The sequence below is a fragment of the Hevea brasiliensis genome, chromosome 13 (genome assembly GCF_030052815.1).
Source record: "Hevea brasiliensis isolate MT/VB/25A 57/8 chromosome 13, ASM3005281v1, whole genome shotgun sequence".
NCBI lineage: Eukaryota > Viridiplantae > Streptophyta > Magnoliopsida > Malpighiales > Euphorbiaceae > Hevea > Hevea brasiliensis.
In genome coordinates, this window is record NC_079505.1 from 79,234,856 (window position 1) to 79,256,866 (window position 22,011).

Sequence of the window (22,011 nt, forward strand, 5' to 3'; positions counted from 1 at the left end):
TTTTTTACTAATATAATAGACCCAGGACAATCAAGATAGAAGAGCAGAAGATTTATGATCATTTGCAATTTGGCAGATAAGAATTTTGAGAGATACAAAAAAGAACCTGGCTACATAAATTATTTGCTTGTTTGTGTATTACAAAGTTATAGAAAAGAGCAGCACTTCCTGGAGATCCCAACCAATAAACCAAACAGAGAACTAGAAAAGGATATTACAACCCACTTACAAGCACTAACTTTTCTACCTCAGGCCTCAGAAGCTGTCTGCTTCAAACAATCAGCATTGCACAATCCCACAGATCTAACCATGTCTCCCAACCTGCCATAACAAGCCAATTAACGCTAACAATCAGCACATTCTGCTCAAATGACTAATAAAAACCCAACAAAAAGAAATTAAACAAGGGATTAGTAGAACTGACCGGTCAAAGCTGTTCCTTGCTCTCTCTGGCTGATCAGTGCTGTTCCTTGCTTTCGTTGCACGATCAATGCTCTTTCTTGACTTCTCTCTCCTGTCAGTGCTGGCTCTTCCTTTCTCTCTGCTGTCAGTGCTTAGCCTGGATTTTTCTTTCTGCCCAGTACTAGGCCTAGCCTTATCTCTATGATCTGTACTTGACCTTGATTTTTCCTTATTGGCATCTGGAGTGTTTGAAGGCTGATTAGGCTGATCAGTGCTTGGCCTTAATTTTTCCTTATTGGCATCTGAGGTGTTCGGAGGCTGATTAGGCTGATCTGTACTTTGTCCAGATGCAACTCTAAGGTGTGGAGGCATCTTCTCAATGGCAGATATGAACTTCCTGAGATGCCTTAAGTACTCTGGGTAGAGTTCCAAGTTACAGTGGTTTCCTCCTTTGAGCCACAAGGGTTCATACTTCTCTTTACAGAGCTCCCACAGCTGCTTACCATGGGAAAAATCCACAACTTCATCTTCGGTTCCCTGCAATCACCAGCAAGGCAATTACATTGTCACAAGTCATAACAGCTACTGGCTGCCATCAAGACCACAATGGCACAGAAGAAGCAAAAAAGAAAATGGAACTCACATGAATTACCAGAACTGGGCAATTAACGAGCGGAATCTTATCAATGTTCTGTGATGAAAACACAAGAAAACAAAAGTTTACATTAAATTGATGGATGAAAATTTCAGAAAATGATACAAATGCACTTCTCTAATTCAGCATCCAGGTTACAAACCTTATAAATGTCGAACCAGAAAGTTTTCTTGACAGGATACATGACACGAAGGCCAGACAGGATAGGACTGTGAAGAATCACAGCTCTTAATTGTGGCAAACGAGTAGCCAATTCAAGAGCAGGTCCACTCCCTACTGACTGACCATACAATATGGTGTCTTCCTCCTTCACTCCATAAGTCTCTTCTAGACATTTATAAGCAGCCTCTATATCAGCATATGTGTCTTGTTCACTTGGCTAATTGGGTACCAATGCATCAAACAGAATCAGTAGTCCTTTTATTTATCTTATAATTCACATAATAAAACATATATTTTACCAACAACATAGCAAACGAGTATCAGATTGTTCTGCAGTAATGAACTTGAGTTTTTCTTTTCTTTTGTTTTCCCCTAAAATAAATTGCCGGATAATCATTGATTAAATTATCTCTATCATGTACTCGAAAGCTCAAACTTTGCTCCTAAGTTCTTGATTTCTGCAAAGGAAATATCTCTGGCTTGCAACTTCTTGTTTTGATACATTACTTGAGCAGGCCCTGCCAATCTATAATTTGATCTTTCTTGACTATAATTCAAGAAAGAACTATTTTTGAAAGAAAAATAGCTTCTGTAAGCCATAAAGCCGTCCCTGTCCCTCCTATCTCAACTCTCAGGTCAGTCTGCCAAATGTGCTTAAGCAAGTGCTTTAACATTAAATTCCTATCATGCAGGCCTAGAATTTTAATGGTAACAAGTCCAAATTAAGTCCAACTCTCAACCCTCCTTTGACTGCATACTACAGTTAGCCCATGAGCTAAACAAGTTTATTTTTTTCATTTGGTTTTGATTAGACTTGAAACTCAATAATTTATAAACTAGAGACGACTCAATACGAAGCTTATTGGTTGGGAATCAAATTAATTGATGAGAAACAATAACTTGCCAACTCAATTTTGTCACTACTTCACCAGAAATTAGGTTGAGCTTTTTGTGGTCAGAAAAAACAAACAGAATATACCTTTCCAGAAGAGTGTCCATACCCAGAATAATCGTACCTGTAAAAAAATAACATATTGATCTTTACAAAGTCAAATCCAGGTTATATTTTCATTCATAAACAAGAACATATGAAGAAACTGACCCCATAAGATTAACATTAAGGTGCAGGCTAAGCTCAGAGAAGATATGATACATCTGGCCAAGATCAGCAGCGTTGCCATGAGAGTATAGGACAGTCAATGAAGCTGATGAGTTTTTCACGTATATGGCAACAATCTCATTCCCTTTCTTTGTGGAAAGCTTCAACACGTCCACGTCTTCTCTCTGGTGGACATCTGAGATCCTCAGTTTCCCAGTTTCTTCATCAACTACTATGTTATAAGACGGTGGATTTGGTGGGAAGAAGGCGAATTTCGCTGCCATTGACGATGTTGCCGTTCCCATAGTTACCCCAGAAGAATGGTAGAATTAATGGGTTGTGATTTTGTAAATATTCTGGCTAGGTGAGAATGGCTATGAGAAGAAGAGTATAGAAGTACTACTGCATGGTCAAGTTCTAAAATATTTGTTTTAAACTTAAAAAAAAAAAAAAAAAAAAAAAAAAAAAAGGAGCGGCAGAGAGAAAGAGAAGGGATGTGGTGATTATGATGTATGAGAAAAAGAAAAAAAGAAATATGTCAATGGGATTTCTAGAATTTGGGTTTTGGTGGGATCTTGTTTGTTTCTTGAGAAAATGGAAGGAACAAAATTAGAGGGAGGAATTAATTATTTACCAAGAGCAAAATTAGGCCTGCTAAATGGTTATTTCTTAAAAAAAACCAAAAGGCAGTTATTGCTTTCCTTGAATACCAGCAGATATCTCCACCAATCCCTTTCCAAGAAAAGAAATATATGATTTTATGGCAATTTGGTCATCTTAATCAAGCCCTAACTTTTTTAGTTGAATTTGAAATTTCTTTCTTTTTTTGGTATTGGACTTCAATTAATAGAAACATTAGACATTTGTAGTGATTATGCAATATAAAATATATGGCAGTAATTTACTAAGGTATTCAATAATATATATTTTTTTATTTATGTGTATTATTAAAAAAAATTCCTGAATTATTTACTTAATTAATTGTTATAATATGAAATGATAAAGGCAAAAACATGTGGGAATGCAGCAATCTTCTCCAACCTCTAAATGGTTTATTTATTTATTTGGAGAGTCTAAATTTAATGTTCTGAAGTTTAAATAGGAGAAATAGTAAATTTTTTATATATAATTAATTTTAATTGGATTTCTAACATAAGACCTCATGGCCTTATTAGTAACATTCTTTAATTTTTTTTTATATATATTAATAATTTTTAATATAGTAATTTGAATACAGGTTAGGCATAGCCTGTTTAACAAATGTCATTATTATTTATCTATTTATTCATTTTCCTTCAAATTTAACAAAAAAAATTTACTAGTACTTTTATCTATCGTTTAAAATTTTTATAGGAATTAAAAAAATAATAAAATTACTTAAATTATAATAAAATATTCTTAATTTAATTAAATTACTCTTTCTCTCACCTAATTAAGAAAGAGGAGAAAGTGATAAGATTGAATTTTAAAAAATTATAAAAATAGTTATCATATTTAATAAATACAAGGGTAAAATTAGAAAAATAATTAATATTTCTTAATTTTTTAAAAGGACAGATAAAATTAATAATAAATAATTATATAAATAAAAAAATTCAAATAGGAACTGTATAAAATTTATTAGTGGATAAATGTCTAATCACTTTCCTTATACATTCTTGCAATATCTACATAGAGAAATTAATTACAAAAAATTTAAGAGTAGGGTATTATTTTATCATCATGTAATTTATTTAATATTTAAAAACTTGTCAAATGGCCTCTCTATGAGGCATGATTTTTAATTCTAAAACCCATATGAGCAATTATAAATGTTGAAAGTTGCTCTCATGACACTTGCTTTGGTTGAAGTATATAAATTACACAAAATATATTTGAGAGAAGAAGGAAGGAGTTTGATGCTAGCAAAAGTGGAAGAATGATGAAGGGGTGGGACTAAAAAGACTAAAAAAAATAAATAGGTGGGACTAGTTTACAAGGGGGAGAGGGAACACTTCATGATTACATATAAGTACATTATATATATTTTTGACTTTGAAATTGTGGTTCTTCTTAATTGCTTTTCATTAAAAAGGCCTAATACCAATTTAATAATTATTAAATATATTTATCCCTTCTTTCTTAATTTAAAAAAAAAAAAAATCTACCAATGAAAGATTAGTTGAGTGGTAATACGCACTTATGTTCTATATTTTTTTACACCAAGAAATATGAAGTGAAGCCCTCTACATCTCCATGTACATTTAAAATAAAAATTTATTTTCATACAAAATTTATACATTTTATTTGTTTTATAGAAAATATTTTTTAAAAATATTTTTTTATATTTTTTAAATATATTTTTCTAGTAAAAAAAATAAGTAATTTTCAAAAAAATTTAGTTATTTTTAAGGAAAATGACTTTCTTTTTTTTTTAAAGATTAAGTCATTTTTTATTTTTTAAATTTTGATAATTTTATTAAAATATAAAAATATCTATACATACATTAAATAAACATACACCATTAATTTAACATTGTAACTAAATAATAAAAAATATTTTTACAAAAAATATTTTTTTAGAAAACAATTTTGATGGAAAATATTTTTCCTATATAAGTAATTTTCTATGAAACAAACGAAGTCTTAGGCTCTAATTGTTTTTGAAAATATTTTTTGAAAAAACATTTTTCGTATTTCTTAGTATTTAGGCTACTCAAAAAAATAGTTAGACAAAAAATTAAGTTAATTTTAAGGAAAATGACTTTCTCTTTTAAAAGTAAAAGTAATTTTCTCAACTCTAACAATCTTATTAAAATGTGAAAATATTTATATATAATGAATTCTTATAAAATAATTTTAATGAAAAATATTTTTTATATACAATTTATTTTTTATGAAATAAGCGGACCTTATCTTTTCCAATTGAGCATTGAAATATTTTTTTAATTAAGAGTTAAATAATTGTTTTGTAATATAAAATTAATAAAAATATAAACTTTGAGAAAATTCTTCTTCAGTGAAAATTTTCGATATTACCAAAGAGAAAAAGATGATTCCAAGTTGCATCAAAGGTGATGGATTAGCGCACTGACGAGCGCCTTGGATTTGAAAAGGCAAAACCGGGTAATATTTGGGAGCCAACTTGTTAAAAGACGAAATTTGGCTTTTGCTTTCATTTAAATGAGTGGGTTTCATGTTAAATGTAATTTAAATTTATATTAAAATTTTAAATAATTATATCTCCATCAAGCTGAGTATTTTTTTATATAATGTAATAATATAGTATTTTATATTTTTAATATTAATTAATATGAATTTTTTATTTAATAAAAATAATAATGCACACAATATTTAATTTTAAATTTTAAAATAAGTTGATTAATAGATTATTGTGTTTTGAGAGAATGAAAATTTTTTTTGGGCGCTTAGCTTCCGTTTGGGCTGCACGGGGAAGTTAAGAAAAAAAAAAGCACTTTTTGAAAGTTATTAATTCAAATATTGTTAAATAAGACAATTTGAAAAAAGGATTTTAATTATTTTAGTTATTAATTATGATTAATACTTAAAATTTTAATCTTTAAACTAATTTTTAATATTTTTAATTAATATATTTTTTAATATTATTTTAACTAAATTTATTAATAAAATTATTATTATATATATTACTTATTATTAATTAGAATTTAATTTGTAACAATAAGAAAAATAATAATAATAATTTATATGATATTTTATCAATATTTTTATATAAAAATAATAAATGGTAAATTTTAGATTTATTTTGATTAAATATTAATTTGATATTAGTTAAAAAAAAGAATATGAAACTTGCTGTTGAATTAAATTTAAGATATTTTATTTTAATAAATCAAAATTAAGTGATTAAAATAAAATAACTATTTAAATTGAGGGGTGATTTGTGTAATTTTCCTGATTCTTTTCAAAGTTGCAACGCCATACCTCCTGCCCTACCCCTTTCCTCTCTCTACGGCTCGTGCCCTATCCTCCTTTATCTGCGATTCTACTGTTATTCACCTTCTTTTTTGATGTTCTCTTGTTCTTCAATTTTTACTACTTTATTTTTTTAATATTATAAAAATTTTACTTTTTATTATTTTATCATATGACAAAAAAAAAATATAAAAATATTAAACTGTTATATTTTATTATGTTACAATCTAACATCACTAAGAATAATTTTAGTGTAAAGTTAATAAGTCTCTAGGCACTCTTCTCTTGTAAGCTGATTTTCAAGAATGAGTTTTATCTAGATGATTTATTGTTTTATATTCACTGCAATCAGAGCAAACTTTATTTTGCGAGACTCGGCCTTCGGAGTGATGGCCCATGGAGTGGTAGCTTAGTTTCCTTTTGACTGAAAAAAAAAATCTGTTAATTAACTTTCTAAGTATTCCACATATATATATTTTTTGCTTATTCTTATGAGCGAAATTGATGGAGTTCAAGGATGGCTACAAGTTTCATTTTTTGTGGCAGAACTGGGTTCCGAGCCTGGTGATGGTTCCACGTTGAAGGTGAGAGATATTGATCCAGTAAGAGTCTATTTCAGCCCAGCCCAATAGAAACCAAACCACATCCTCTGCAACTCATTTTCGTATAACTATTTAGGAATGAGAATGTCTTCTTTAATTGCCAAGTTTTCTGATATTTGAATATGGAGCATGCGCAATTGGGCATAATGCTTCTGGCTAAAGGGTTAGCTATAGCACAATTTCCGATTGAAGAAAAGATGTTTGGAGGTACGTACTAGTAGAGAATCACAGTCTTCAAGGGGGCTAGCAATAAGAACCCATTGAATTTCTAACTTCTAAACGTTGGAGGCCCTTGGTTTCCTACTCTTTGCCCTGGTTTCAGAGCTGCAATATATATATATATATATATACACACACACACACACTATGAGCAAGACCTAGAATTTAATTTCAAGGCATGTGGGGGGCAATAGCATACCCTTAGCTCTCTCTCTGTATATGCGAGAAACGCATAGGAAAATAAGCTTTTCCTTTCTCGTTGATTGAATGGCGGCAGACAGGCGCGAAACACGCGTATCTTGCATTCCACGTTATTGTATTTATCACCTCCTACTGCTATCTATATTGGTTCACTCGCCCATCATGATGCACTTTTTAACAATATGCTTTGAGATTTTCGCAGTGATCGGTTCATTAGACACATGTGATGGCTCAAGGGTTCATGCAAGTTTCTGTTATTTTTTTTGCTTACTTGAACATGGGATAAGCGAATGTTGGGACCATACTTCTTATTTAGCTTTGACTTGGGTGTATATAGGGCCTATAATGCCAATAATAATTTGACCCTTCTTGATTTAATCATCGTCGTCTAGATCTATAAATCTCTGATATTGTGCTTTCATTTATTTCCCTTTCCTGTTTTTCGAATCAAAACAGGAATGGCTGCTGTGTATGTGAAGTTTATATGCCTTTTGCTAGTGCTTCTGTTCAGTTCTGCATGGCTCTCCAGTGCCCATGAAGGTATCTAATTAAGCATGCAAATGCATAGGCAATAAATCTTCGATAATTTCTTTCTTGTAGCGTTTTCTGATTTTCTTTATTAAAATCTTGACATGAAAACGCAGCTGCAGAAGATGATGCTGCTATGTCAACTGAGAAGGTAATTATACATCTTTAACTTTTTTTTTTGGGTTAAATTTTCTTTTTTTCACTTTGTTTTGATGGCATGTTGGTTTTCTTGTTATTTAGAAGGGAGTAGTGGATAGTGTTCTTAATGGAAATGTTGCTACCAGAAATGAAATTGGAGGAAAGAAAATGATTCCCAGAAAAGTCATTGTCAAGAGGGTAGAAATTAAAGGCAATGAAGCACTAGCAGAGACCATAAAGATTTCAAGTGAAAATCAAGAAACGGTGGCTGGAAAATCAGGCAACAAAGGGAAGAAGAAGAAGAAGAAGAAGAAGAATGCTGCTGTAAATGAAGAAAGTAAACCAAGGGTTAGTAATATTCCTGAACAGCTAAACAATGAGGCAGGTTTTGTAGCTTTCAGTGCCGATTACCATTCTCCTAGGCATCACCCACCTAAAAACAACTGAGAACAAGTAGATGTTAATAATGCTTTGTTATTAGTTCCCTTATCTTTTTTCTCTGATGCATACAATGTCTTCTTTTTGTTAAGTTCATTATCATAAAGAAACTAATACATGGAATTTCTCCAAAATTTCTTTGTAGTACTAAATTCAAATATATATATATATATATATATATATATATATATATATATATATATATATATTACTATTGAAATTTAATATGTAATTGTTATAAAAAATGAAAAAAATTAAATGCATTAAAGATAGGAAAATTTATTTTTTAGTGCTTTCGACAAATTTTCTGTCATTCATAATACTCAAACTACTATTTTAATCCCTCTATTTAAGGAAATATTAGTTGATATTTGAATTTTTAAAAACACTATTATTTAGTCTCTCAATTTTAGTAAAACTAATTAATTGATCTATATATTTTAAAAAATATTATATTTTAAAAAATACATTCTTAGATAAAAATAGAAATTTTGTTATATAGAGATCAAATTTAAATTTATATTTTTTTTAATGTTCAATTGCTTATACATCATTTTTGTGTTTTTCTTATTGAAAAATAATTTTCCTTATTTGGAAATTTTGGGAAACTAATTAACTTTTTTATATAGAAATTTGAATAATTTTTATCAATAAATAAAAATAAAAAGAGAATGAGGGGGAGAAAGGTGTGGGTATAGGGGAGAAGAAACATGAAAAGAGTGAAATAAAAGATGATAAGAGAGAAATAGGGAAGAGATGATTAGGATAATTTAAATATAAAAAATAATTATAGAACTAAATAACTAATGGATTAACATGTTTTTTTAAGATATAAGGGCTAACTAATTAGTTTTACTAAAATAGAGAAACTAAACAATAGTTTGACCAGTATTAACTAATTAAAAAATTGACGAAGAAACTAAATAGTTTAATAAGATTAAAATATAATGACTAAATAATATATTTTTTAAAATATAAAAATTAAATAATTAATTTCATTAAAATATAAAAATTAAATAATAATTTATCCTTAAAGATAATAATGTTTACGGCCTCCCTAATGCATAAACTTATATGCAAGTAACTATTAGCTAGTACAAGGCTTTAAAATAGATAAATTTATTTTTCCCATAAAAATTACAAATGAATTTATGTTTATGCATGTAAACCTATAATTATTAGGAATTCAACTAGGCCAAATCAAAGATTATAGAGGTTAAAATTTTGTTGAAGCTCAAATTTTAATTTTCCTTGTAATCTCATTATGATAGATTATAAAAATCATTTCAAGTTATTATGATAGAACCCAAATCAACAACCTTACCAATCAAACATCTAATAAAATTTGTAGTCGGTTAACATTTGAAAAAAAAAAAAGCATTTACTGGCCGATCAGATTTGATTGACTAGACGACATGAGAAAGTGGGAGTAATGATCGATCGCAAGAAAACAGAGATTAGGGAGATGGAGGATGGCTATGGAAGATGTGGTGGTGGGTAGAAGGCGTATAGGGAGAAGGATGAAGGAAGTGGGGTGGTGAGCGATGGTAGAAGTGAAAATGTTGACTCATCAGGGATGGAAGTAGTCATTCAACTTAATTTGGAGATAAAAATAAATATTAAAATAAAATTAAATGAAATTTTATTAAAAATAAAAAAATTAAAATATAAAATATAAAATATTTAAAAATTAAATTTAAATAAATTAAAATTATGAATAAAATTTTAATTTTCAAATTTTGAGGGGTTGGGTGTCACGATCCAACCTATGGGCCGAACCGGCACTAGGACCTGAGCCAGCCTAAAGCCTCCGAGGCCCGTAGTAAGCCTAACTATTTCTTAACCCAACTCTAAGGCCTATTTGGGCTCAATTTCAAGAATTCAACCGGATAGAGTCCGGCCATAAAATAGACATTTCAACGGGGAGTTTTTGACTCACCCGACCTGTAAACACATTATATAATCAATTGGGGAGCTCAGCTCATCCTGCACATACTCATACAACATAAAAATAAATTGGAGCTCAGTTCGCTCATCCAATCCACCAACATGCATAAAATAATAAGTTTACAGGTCCAAAATAACAATATATATTACAGACCCAATTCAAATAATTATTTCTAACACATGTGAAAATTCTAAGAGTTAACAGGTTTATACAAAAATAAATAAACGACCTGCGATGAAGAAAAGCAGGTTAACCTCAAAAATATCCTCCTGTGGACTGGAAAAATATTGAACAGGAGTGAGCGTTTGACTCAGAGAGTAAAATATCAATTTTAACCATAATCTCTATAACTATCTAAAGTTAATGCACCATGTAGAGTGAAATACAACATCAGCAATAATTTCACATCATAACAGTAAAAAGGTAATTTGGAGCACTCACACACTCAGTAATATCAAACAATACATATATGGGAGCTGATCCCCTATACAGCTCTCTTAATCCAACCTGTGCCAGCGAAGAACTCAGCTCGGACTTCCACTTAGTAACCAAATCGGGGTCCCAACGAAAAACCCAAGCCGTGTCTACCCCGAAGGACCGGGTCCTAGCGAAGATCTCAAGCCGTGTCTACCCGTCCTATCCATAGTCAACACCACATCACACGAACACCAACGCACGCACACTGCTCCAAATTACCATAACAACATCCATGACACTTTAACAGTTATGAATACAACATAAAACGTGCCTAGAGTTTAACTACATAGATACATATATATAAGTGATGCATGGGCATGCTTAAACATATAATAATATCGAAATTACAATTAAATTAATATTTTACTCACAGACTTGACAGTAATCACTGTGGTGGCTGGGCGGAGGAAGAAGGCTGTCCCGGCTCACCTGACAATTTTATTACAATCATTTAATAAATTTGACTCAATACAAACTAAGAAAAGACCAAATACGTCCTAAGTCGTGCCGAAAATCCGGCAGAGTCTCCCCTATACTTAGGACCTACCCAACCTGCAAAAGGGCTCAAAACGCACTTCTATATTCACCAACCATACACCCACAACTCAATCAAATCACACAGCCCCTCCTGGGCCCATCCAAACAGTCATCAATCACAATATATAAATTTACAGTTTAGTCCTTATAATTGATCATTTTTGCAAAAATTGCCCAAATAAGCTCTAAAAATTCTAAAACTTTGCCCCGCGGTCTTTAGCAATATTATTAGGCTATTGCAAAAAGAATCATAATTTTCTGAGCTACCACGAATATTTTATGGAATTAATCCCATTTAAGTACTAGAAAATTACGAAAAAGTAAGGTTCGGGTTTACCTATGCTGATTCCGACTTCGGGGATGTGCTTGGGATGTCTGACAATGATGGGGTAGCCAAAATCTCGATCCAATTCGGAGACTTTTAATTTCACCGAATTTCCGCGAATTGAAGATACCTAGACGAAGCCCACAACACGGGAGTTAGTATATAAATTTTACGAAAATTTCTAAGCTCATTTAATGCTCGGAAAAATACTACAAAGTTCCGTGGGACCCACCAAAAAATAGTGACGGAAAAATTTAAAATTTATATCGCCGCGAAGCTCTCGATGAGTGGAGCGCTCTGGTACTCTCGGTTTTCTCGTGGGGTTCACGGTTTGCGAGAAATCTAGCCCAAAAGTCAAAATGGGCTAAAACTTCCTGGGCAAAAATTGGATAAACCGCTAGATGAATTTCGGTGTTCTTGGTGTCTATGGAAAGCTCTCGATGAGTATATGGATTTAGACACAAGACCCGGCTCAATCGGTGGTCAGATCAGCCGGAAAGACGAAGCATCGCGTTCAAGCGACTGGGTGGCTGGGAGGCACTGGGTGGCCGAGGAGGCGTTGGGCAAGGGGAGGTGGGAGGAGAGAGAAAATGGGAGAGAGAGAGAGAGGAAGGAGAACGCGTGCGGGAAGAGGAGAAGAAGAAGAAAAGGAGCCGGCCCGTTTCGGCCGGTTCGATTCGGTCCGGTTCGATTCATGATACAAAATTTTAAATTTTTACTCTACCTTGGGACTGAAAATGAGGTCCAAAAATTCTAAAAAAAATTCTAGAAAACTCAGAAAAATTTGTAGACTCCAAATATATTTTTAACTTTGTCACGTGATCTTTAAATTAATTTTTAAAAATCATCAAAGTTTTATATTTTTCGGAAAATCGAACCCGATTTCTAAAATCTAAAAAATTTCAAATAATTTTCTAAAATTTAAATAAAAGAAAATATCAATATTTACCCAAAAATAATAAATTTAAAAATTAGAGGTGTTACGTTGGGAGACTTTGCAGTTCGGTCTCTCCCCCACGCCTCCATTTTTATTTTTTGCCCAACCCGCCTTATTATTGCTTTGGTTCTTAGTTTTTGGTTTGCAATAAAAAATTTTAAATTAATTTGCGAATTTGCGGATTAGTTTTGTGGATTTATTTGAAATGGATTTTCTAAAACCGATGGATGGATGAATAAATTGAAAACAAAAAGAATAGTACAAGTTGAGAATTTGAGCTTAAGATTTATTTTGTATATCATTGATACCACTCAGAATATCACTAACAAAAAAGCTAAGATGATATTTTATATTATACAATATAAAGAAGTCAATCGAGTTGTAGCATTTGATTATTTTTTTCATTATTTTGTTTATCAATTTATTTTAATAATCATTCTTTCATATTTTTTATTTACTTATATTAATAATAGTTATCATAATTTAATATTTTATTAGTTAATTGATTTATTATATTAATTTTATTAATTTATTAAATAAATATTAATACTCTTTTACATATAAATAATTTTATATTTTAAAATTTTTTATATTATGTAATTATTAATTTTATGTATAATTTTTAATTTTTTTATATAATATATATTTTTTAATTTTACAAATTAAACTTTATATATTTATTAATTACAAAAATATAAAAATTTATTTATAAATAATTTTCATATTTAAGAATATTTTATAAAATATATGAAAAATTATGTAATTAACAAAAAAATTTTAAAATTTTAAAATAATTAATTCATATTTGAAAAAAAAAAGGTTAGATGCTCTTTAAAACAATATCCAACAGCTTAAACGCTTTTAACGTATTATCCAATTATTATTTCTATCCACTTCAACTATTATTATTTTTAATTAATTTTATATATATTTTAATATAAATATTTAATTTAACATTTATTTAAATATATATTAAATATATTCCAAAAAATTTAATTAAGTGTTAATTTTTACAAGGAAAAAAAAAAAAAAAAGGAAATTGACTTGCTTAAAGTGAGTCTTTAAAGCACCCATTAATATTCCAAAAAGCTTCCCCTCGTGAGTTGCGTTGGGCCTTCACTTACCAGTCAATTGCCATAGACTGGTTGTGCACATTCTCTGTCCATCATCAATCATGTCCACTGCCGCGGTAGCCCAGAAACCTCCACACCTTCTAGTCTTTCCCTACCCAGCTCAAGGCCACAGCCTCCCTCTTTTAGACCTTACCCACCAACTCTCTCTCCGCAACTTTACCATAACCATCATAACCACTCCCAAAAACCTCCCTACACTCTCTCCGCTCCTCTCCTTCCACCCTCGAATTCAAACTCTAATCCTCCCTTTACCGTCTCATCCTTCGCTCCCTGGCGGCGTGGAGAATGTCAAAGAGCTCGGTAACGCAGGAAACTTACCCATAATCGCAGCCTTAAGCAAGCTTTATCACACTATTATCCAGTGGTTTCGTTCCCACCCTAACCCTCCTGTTTCTCTCATTTCTGATTTCTTCCTCGGGTGGACACTACGCCTGGCTAACGAGATCAATATCCCCAGATTCGCCTTCTTTTCATCCGGTGCGTTTCTGGCAGCGGTTGCTGACCATTGTTGGAATAACCTTGAGACCGTAAAGACTTTAGACGTCGTGGGCTTCGTTGACTTGCCCAGATCACCGTCGTTCAAGGCGGAGCACCTGCCATCTATATTCCGATTGTACGAGGAATACGACCCTGATTGGCAGGTCGTTAGGGAAGGAATGCTTGCAAATACCTTGAGTTTTGGGTGCATCTTCAATAGCTGTGAGGCTCTGGAGGGTGAATATTTGGGTTTCTTGAAGAAGAAAATGGGGCACGAGAGAGTATTTGGGGTTGGCCCTCTAAGCTTGTTGGGTCCGGATCATTCCAGTCGGGGAAACCCCGATTCGGGTTCTTTTGCCCACGTGTTCGATTGGCTCGATGGGTGCCCGGATGGATCCGTAGTCTACGTCTGCTTTGGGAGTCAAAAATTGATGAGCAAGGCACAAATGGAGGCACTGGCGTCGGGTCTCGAAAAGAGCATGGCTCGATTCATTTGGGTTGTCAAAATGGGCACAACCCAACAGGTGGAAGACGGGTATGGGATAGTACCCCATGGGTTCGAGGAACGGATCGCTGGGAGGGGCTTGATCATAAGGGGGTGGTCGCCACAGGTGATGTTATTGAGTCACCGAGCGGTGGGTGGATTTCTGAGTCACTGTGGTTGGAACTCTGTTCTAGAGGGAATAGTGAATGGGGTGCTGATATTGGCTTGGCCTATGGAAGCGGACCAGTTTGTGAATGGGAAATTGTTGGTGGAGGACTTGGGGGTAGCGGTGAGGGTATGTGTGGGGGCAGACTCGGTGCCAGACTCGGACGAGTTGGGAAAAGTGATTGGTGAGTCGATGAATGGGGTTGGATATGAAGGAGAGAAAATGAGGGCCAAGGGTTTGAAAGCCAAAGCGGTGGGAGCTGTGAGAGATGGTGGGAGGTCTTCGAAAGACTTGGATGAGCTGGTCAATGAGCTGTGGAAATTACAAGCCAAAGCCAAAAAAGAGTAATTTTACTTTTATGCACTATATATTATCTTATTAATTTTTAAGTGTATTTTATGATTATTTAGTTTAAAATAAAATTAATTATTATTTTATTATAAAAAATATGATAATTTAATGAAATTTTATAATTTATTTCATTTAATTTTATTTATTTTTTTAGATTAATAAATTTTTATGTAATTAATTATTTTATAAAAATATATATTATTTTATAAAAATTTAATAAGATAAATTTTAAAATTTAATTATTTTGTAATTTTTTAATAAAATAATTTTATTTTAAATTAATTAATTGTAAAATACACATAATTTTTATTTTTTATATAGAAAATTATTTACACATTTTGGATATTTAACTTAAAATCGTTTAGAATGGAGAAAAAAATTCATATAATCGATCCCAAATTTTTTGGATAAAAATTTAATTTAGTTTAGTTGAGCTGTATATAGAAAATTATAAAGATTTTATTGATAAATAAAAAAATAAACATGAATCATCACATTGTGTCTAGAATGAATGAATTTCATAAAATTATCTTATTAACTAAGAGGGTGAAATTTTACAAAATCAATGGTTGATAAATTTTATAATAGTCAAAATGGTAATAGCGTGAATGTAAACTATAGAGTAATAGAAAAGAATGTGAATTATATTAGAAAAATTAGATCTTTAGAAGTAAAGGAAACATTTAAAAAAATAAAAGTGGATAAAGCCTGTGGACCCGATGGAATACCAATTGAAGTGTGGAAGTGATTGGGAGATATGAGAGTGGCATGGTTAACTAAATTGTTTAATAAGATTCTAAATTCAAAGAAAATGCCTGATGAATGGAGGAGTATTTTAGTATCTATTTTTGAAAATAAGGGAGATACATAGAGTTGCTTAAATTATAGGGGAATTAAACTCATGAGTCATACTATAAAGTTGTGGGAGAGTTGTGAAACATCGACTACGTCATGATACTTCTATCTCTCCAAGACAATTTGGCTTCATGCTTGGTCATTCAACTATTGAAGCAATCTTTCTCATTAAAAGTTGAAGTTTGATGGAGAAATATAGAGATGTGAGGAAAAATTTACGCATGGTTTTTATCGATTTGGAGAAGACTTATAATAGTGTTTCAAGATATGTTTTATGGAGAGTGTTAGAACAAAAGGGGTATCTATTAGGTACATACAAGTGTTGAAAAACATGTATGAAGGAGCAATCATTGTTGTGCGCACAGTGGGAGAAGACACAAGATATTTTCCTATCTCAGTTGGATTACACCAAGGTTCAGCCGTAAGCCCTTACCTTTTTATATTAGTTTTAGATGAATTAACGAAACATATACAAGAGAGTATCCCTTGGTGCATGATGTTTGTGGATGATATAGTTCTGATAGATGAGACGCAAGGTGTTAATAAAAAGCTAGAGCTTTGGAGAAGAAGACACAAGATATTTTCCTAGATTACAAAGTTTATATTAGTTTTAGATGAATTAAGAAACATTTACAAGAGAGTATCTTTAGTGCATGATGTTTGTGGATGATATAGTTCGATAGATGAGAGTTAGTTTGGATAGAGTGATACTGTCCCAAAATAATCACTTTAAATATTTAGGCTCAGTCCTTCAAGTAGATGGGGGATGTGAGGAGGATGTTAGTCATAGGATTAAAACCGGATGGTTGAAGTGGAAATATGCTATGGAAGTTTTATGTAATCGCAAGATTCCCAATAAGTGGAAAGGAAAATTTTATCGGCCATACGATCAATCATGGTATATGGCAGTGAGTGTTGGGCACTAAAGGAGTCGTATGTATTTAAGATAAGAGTTGCGGAGATGAAAATGTTAAGGTGAATGAGTGGTTATACTAAATTAGATAAAGTCTGTAATGAGAGTATTAGAGAAAAAGTAGGAGTTGTGCCAATTAAGAGGTTAAGTTGAGAGCAGGGAGATTAAGGTGGTTTAGTCATGTGAAGCGTAGACATACGGAGGCTCCAATTAGACAAGTAGAGCACATTAGGGTAGAGTATAGGAAGAAAAGAAGGGGTAGGCTTAAACTGACTTAGAAATATTATACATTTTCGAGGATTTAATCTAAAATCGTTTAAAGTGGAGAAAGAGAATCCATATAGCCTACTCCAAATTTTTTGGATAAAGGTTTAGTTGAGTTGAGTTGAATTGAGAATGGTTGATAAATCTTATTTTTTTTTAATTATTATAAATTGTAGTTATGTTTTAATTTAATTATTAATTATTCAAAAAAAGGGTGGGTAAGAATCTAGACGCAATGATTGGAGGATGAGGACCCCGTTTCGGTCCAGCTTTGAGTGAGCATTTACACCGATGACGACCCACCAGGGTTTGCATCATAGCATGAACAGCCAAAAGAATAGCTTAAGTGCAAAACCAAAAAGGTAAATGGTGTTGACCGAGGATTTGGGCGAGGAGATATTTGCAAGAGATTAGGCTGAGGAAAGGGAATGTGGGTCTCATTTCAGAGTGGGTTTAGATGAGGTTAAGGAAAGTTATGGGTCTAAGGGGATAAGCGTGCGATTGAGGTTCTGGTTCTGCCCGCCAAACCCCGATAGGGAGGGGGAGAGGCAAGTGCACGAGAGAGGGTAATACTAATAAAATAATAAATTATTATTATATTTATATTAAAATAATATAAAATTTTATTTATGAATAATTATAATATTACGGATCAAGTTGTAAAAGTAAAGGGATAAATGGTAACTAAAAAAAATATAAAATTTAAATAAAGATTATTTTATTAATAAATCAGAATTTTAGAGATTAAATTATTATATACTAAAATTGAATAAGGGGCTTTTGGGAATTTTTATTTTTAAATTAATAAACGATTAATAATAATTTTTAGTATAAGAATTAATATATAACTTTATTAAAATATTAATAATTAAATAAGTAAATTTTAAAAATATAAAGGTTAATATGTAAGTTTTATTAAATTTCAAAATGTAACTTATAATTTATCTTAAATTTAATAAATTTATTTTTTTCTTTATTATTTCTTAGCATTCTTTTAAATATAATTTTCAAAGGTATACACTATGCAGTGTGCACTATATAGTGCCCAATCATGAATAAATTACATAAAAAAATAGGTTATTTTATAGAAAAAAAAATTCTTGGATCAGGTGAAATTCTTAAATTCGTATTTACTGTTTGAAAATCTAATAATTTAATTTTTAAACTATCAAAAAATAATAATTTTGCTACTAAATTGGATTAAAAAGATTGGCAATAGTTCTAATAATAATTAAAATAAAACTGCTCCTATAAAAAAATGCATGTTACTTTGTTAGAACTAGATAATAGAAAAAAAAAAATATATCTCAGCCCCACTTATGATGTCATCCACAAGTTTATGGGTACAGCATCAAATAACATCTTTACAACATAACATCTTTACAACGGCATCATAACTAGGGGTGAGTGAGCATCGGCTCGAATTGAGTCGAATTAAATTATAAAAATTGAATTTTAAATTTTAAAAATCGAACTGAATTGAAATGAGTGAAAAATCGAATCGAATCGAATCGCATTATTTCGGTTTAGGTCAGTTTAAACCGATCAATTTTGATTTTTGATTAATTTTTTAATTTAGACTTAATTTTTAAGTTATTTGATTTAACTTTGACTTTGATTTGAACCTAATAATCATTAATCAATGAAATTAAACAATTAATATATATATATAATTAAATATAATTTATAAATTTTCCATAAAAATAAATTAATTCAAAAATGGATTCGGTTCGATTTAGTTTGATTTGAATATATAAATTATTATTCGGTTCGATTTGATTTAATTGATTTTTTTTTTAAATCGAACTGAATCGAAATAATTGAAATTTTTATAATGTAAAATTGAACCGAACTGATTGAATTTTAAAATCAAATTGATTAAACCGAATTGACTCAGTTCGATTCGACTTGTCAGTTTGAATTGAATTTTGCTCAACCTTAATCAGAACAACATAAAAGCGGTCCCAACTGAAGAAACAAGTGCTACAGAAAAATCAGAACATATCGTTTTATTGTATTCACAAAAAGATAAAAATTTGAGTAAAATTATTATTTAATTCTCTTATTAGAATAAAATTAATTATTTAATTTTTATATTTTAAAAATTATACTATTTAATTCATGTATTTTATTTTTATTAAACTGTTTAGATTTTTTTATTAATTTTTGTGTTAGTAAATGAATTTTAATGTCAGTCAAATTATTATTTAGTCTTTCTATTTAAGTAAAACTAATTAATTGTTCTTTATATTTTGAAAAATATATTAATTAATTTTTATAATATGATTATATTAACTTTTAAGTCTGTGCGGGTTTTTTTTTTTTTTTTTATACTCAAACTATCTTAGCCCTTTCCACTTATTTTGCTATTACCCTTCCTTATTTATTTGTTTTTTTCTCATGTTTTTTCCCTTTACAGCTACACCCTTCTCTCCCTCCTTCTATCTTTTTTTTTGTTAATCTTATTTTTCGATAAAAAATGGTACAAGTTGTCCATGCAAAAATGTTTCTTAAATCTCCAAATAAATAAGGCAATAATTCAGAAAAATTGTTTTTCAATAAAAAAAAATATAAAAGCAATGTCTAAAAATTAAATAAAAATACTTGAATAATTTAAAAAAATGTGAATTTAGATTTAGTTTCCACAGCTAAGTTTTCATGTTCATGTAAAAATGTTTTTTTTAAATATTATGTTTTCAAAATATAAGGACAAATTAATTAGTTTTAACCAAAATATAAAAACTAAATAGCAGTGTTTTTCAAAATATAAGAATTAACTAATTAGTTTTATTAAAATAAAAAGATTAAATAATATTTTAACTGGTATTAAAATTTTTCGACTAATAAAAATACATAGAGTAAATAGTAATTTTTCCAAAGCCTAAATCACACTCCTCCAAATTCTCTCATATTTCCATCATGAAACAAACCCAAAAAAGATCAAAGTCTTACGGGGCATCCTATTGAAATTAAATGAATAAATTGAACCTGTACATAGAATTGCTATAAATTGATACCAATTAAGCAATCTGAAACCTACACAATGGACAAACTCTGCTCCTTTGTAGCCAATTACAGATGCAACGATAGTGATAAAGATGTGAACATGGCATGCAAATTGCTTCTGAACCAATCGAAATCTCCTCCAAGCAAATAGGGCAGTGTTGATTTATAGACTCTTCAACTTTCACCATCTCCAAAGCTTCAATGGATGATTTAGTTGCGGGTGCTAGGCATAAACCTGGATCATCATCATCACTCTCAGCCTCAAAAATTATTGGTGGAACTTCAATGTTAATTGCCAAATGCAGAACCTTGTGACGACCCATATTGTATTTATAATGATCACTTGCTATTTGACGAACATTGTTCAGTATTTGGTCTATCAAGAATTCCTGAATAGGCACATTCATATCAAGAAGAATTTGACGTACAGTAGACCTGGATGTTTCTTCATGCAAGAAACGGTTGCGTTCAACTAGGAATGTGCGTTGGCTAGTGTCACATTCCGAGTTGGCATAAAGCAGAAGTGAATTTGATTCACTTTCATCATCATCATCGACATCTTCTTCTTCCTCCATTGCTGAATCGAGGTGAGGCATGAAGGTGGCTATGACCTTGATGGAGAACATATCGCTGGAGATGGAAGCATTATCCTCTGGTTCAGAAATGTCATCAACTGGAATAACATTGCAATAAATTTCATAATCTTCTATTGATATCTCCATTAAAAGAATGAGAGAGTATATGAATTCTTGCATATGAGAAAATCCAAAATATACACATGTGGCTTTGAATTGGGAAAAAACCAAAACCAAGAGGACAAATATGGAGGCTTGTAACCACCTTAGTTAATAGCAACTCCTCCTTTTACTCCTCTCTTAATGTTGCTTTATTGTATATGTAATTCCAAATGCCAATTCCAATTAATAACTACTTCCCAATCTAACTATAATAATTAAACACCTAGATTTTTATCCTAGCAAGAATAACAAATCTCTTCCCAAACAAAACTACACTTGCTTCTCATTGTTATTCTCCTTGTTTGTTAACAACTAGGGATAATTGTATAATTAATGCCAGCTTAGCTACCTAATTTTCAGAATTCATCTTATATACTGTATACTTAAAACGGAAAATTCTTATTTAAATTCGATCCATCAAAATTATATACAAGCTAACAATCCAAACTGACGTATTCGATTTGTAAATCAACAAAGCCAAAACCGTAGACTTATGACAAGAAACCATAGTCATCGGGTTTAAATGGTTAAAGTCGGTCTCCGACGGGTTGAAACTACTCCACAGCTCGTTCGTCTCAGACATGAACCACCACACATTACGATCTGCATGTGCGCAAACTACCCAAACGATGCTGCATAACATCCATCCTACATCATCATTGTAATCACAATTAAACATCATCGAGAACTTAAAAGGAAAACACAAAAACTAGACCTGTCCTGATCCAAAAAGAAAGTTTGATTACCTAATAAAAAAAAAAAAAACCCATTTTCTTAGATATAGATGCAAGATTTCACTAGGTTGTGTGTTGATTGCCTTCAAGATTCCACTTTGCTCTTTTTTTTTTTTTTCCTTGCCCAGTACATGCGCTTGATCTGTTTCTTTTGATGTAGCTGTCTTCCTTCTTTACTTTTTTTTTCCTTATTACCTAGTATTGAGAAAGGAAGAACATGCATACATATAAAATGAGGCAATCTTTAGCAAAAAGGAAATCTCTCTCTTTTTTTTTTGAATGAGGTTCCT

General features: G+C 31.0%; 4 protein-coding genes across 4 annotated transcripts; 2 read left to right on the forward strand and 2 right to left on the reverse strand.

Annotated features, from left to right (window-relative positions):
• Positions 1–93: 93 nt before the first annotated feature.
• Positions 94–2,956, reverse strand: LOC110666764 (uncharacterized). Its single transcript, XM_021827356.2, has 6 exons — positions 2,322–2,956; positions 2,199–2,235; positions 1,200–1,436; positions 1,046–1,093; positions 425–939; positions 94–321 (listed from the first exon to the last, which is right to left on the reverse strand). The coding sequence occupies exons 1-6, from the start codon at positions 2,621–2,623 to the stop codon at positions 249–251; spliced, it is 1,212 nt and encodes a 403-aa protein (XP_021683048.2). The 5' UTR covers positions 2,624–2,956; the 3' UTR covers positions 94–248.
• A 4,743-nt stretch (positions 2,957–7,699) lies between these two features.
• On the forward strand, positions 7,700–8,521 carry LOC131171735 (protein GOLVEN 5). The gene is made up of 3 exons (XM_058131636.1): positions 7,700–7,813; positions 7,918–7,952; positions 8,042–8,521. Exons 1-3 carry the CDS (start codon positions 7,732–7,734, stop codon positions 8,384–8,386), a joined length of 462 nt encoding a protein of 153 aa, XP_057987619.1. The 5' UTR covers positions 7,700–7,731; the 3' UTR covers positions 8,387–8,521.
• A 5,155-nt stretch (positions 8,522–13,676) lies between these two features.
• On the forward strand, positions 13,677–20,990 carry LOC110660736 (UDP-glycosyltransferase 89A2-like). Its single transcript, XM_058132362.1, has 2 exons — positions 13,677–15,205; positions 20,313–20,990. Exons 1-2 carry the CDS (start codon positions 13,776–13,778, stop codon positions 20,332–20,334), a joined length of 1,452 nt encoding a protein of 483 aa, XP_057988345.1. The 5' UTR covers positions 13,677–13,775; the 3' UTR covers positions 20,335–20,990.
• LOC110666778 (uncharacterized) lies at positions 20,425–20,972 on the reverse strand. Its single transcript, XM_058133154.1, has 2 exons — positions 20,486–20,972; positions 20,425–20,438 (listed from the first exon to the last, which is right to left on the reverse strand). Exons 1-2 carry the CDS (start codon positions 20,970–20,972, stop codon positions 20,425–20,427), a joined length of 501 nt encoding a protein of 166 aa, XP_057989137.1.
• Positions 20,991–22,011: the final 1,021 nt, after the last annotated feature.

Excerpts from the sequence above, each read along its gene's own strand:
- LOC110666764 (XM_021827356.2), bottom strand. The coding sequence starts at position 2,623 with ATGGGAACGGCAACATCGTCAATGGCAGCGAAATTCGCCTTCTTCCCA. Across the intron at positions 2,236-2,321 it reads CTTAATGTTAATCTTATGGG|GTACGATTATTCTGGGTATG; the intron begins GTCAGTTTCTTC and ends ATTTTTTTACAG. Across the intron at positions 1,437-2,198 it reads ATGGACACTCTTCTGGAAAG|CCAAGTGAACAAGACACATA; the intron begins GTATATTCTGTT and ends GTACCCAATTAG.
- LOC131171735 (XM_058131636.1), top strand. The coding sequence starts at position 7,732 with ATGGCTGCTGTGTATGTGAAGTTTATATGCCTTTTGCTAGTGCTTCTG. Across the intron at positions 7,814-7,917 it reads GCTCTCCAGTGCCCATGAAG|CTGCAGAAGATGATGCTGCT; the intron begins GTATCTAATTAA and ends ATGAAAACGCAG. Across the intron at positions 7,953-8,041 it reads CTGCTATGTCAACTGAGAAG|AAGGGAGTAGTGGATAGTGT; the intron begins GTAATTATACAT and ends CTTGTTATTTAG.
- LOC110660736 (XM_058132362.1), top strand. The coding sequence starts at position 13,776 with ATGTCCACTGCCGCGGTAGCCCAGAAACCTCCACACCTTCTAGTCTTT. Across the intron at positions 15,206-20,312 it reads CAAGCCAAAGCCAAAAAAGA|CCAATTACAGATGCAACGAT; the intron begins GTAATTTTACTT and ends GCTCCTTTGTAG.
- LOC110666778 (XM_058133154.1), bottom strand. The coding sequence starts at position 20,972 with ATGGAGATATCAATAGAAGATTATGAAATTTATTGCAATGTTATTCCA.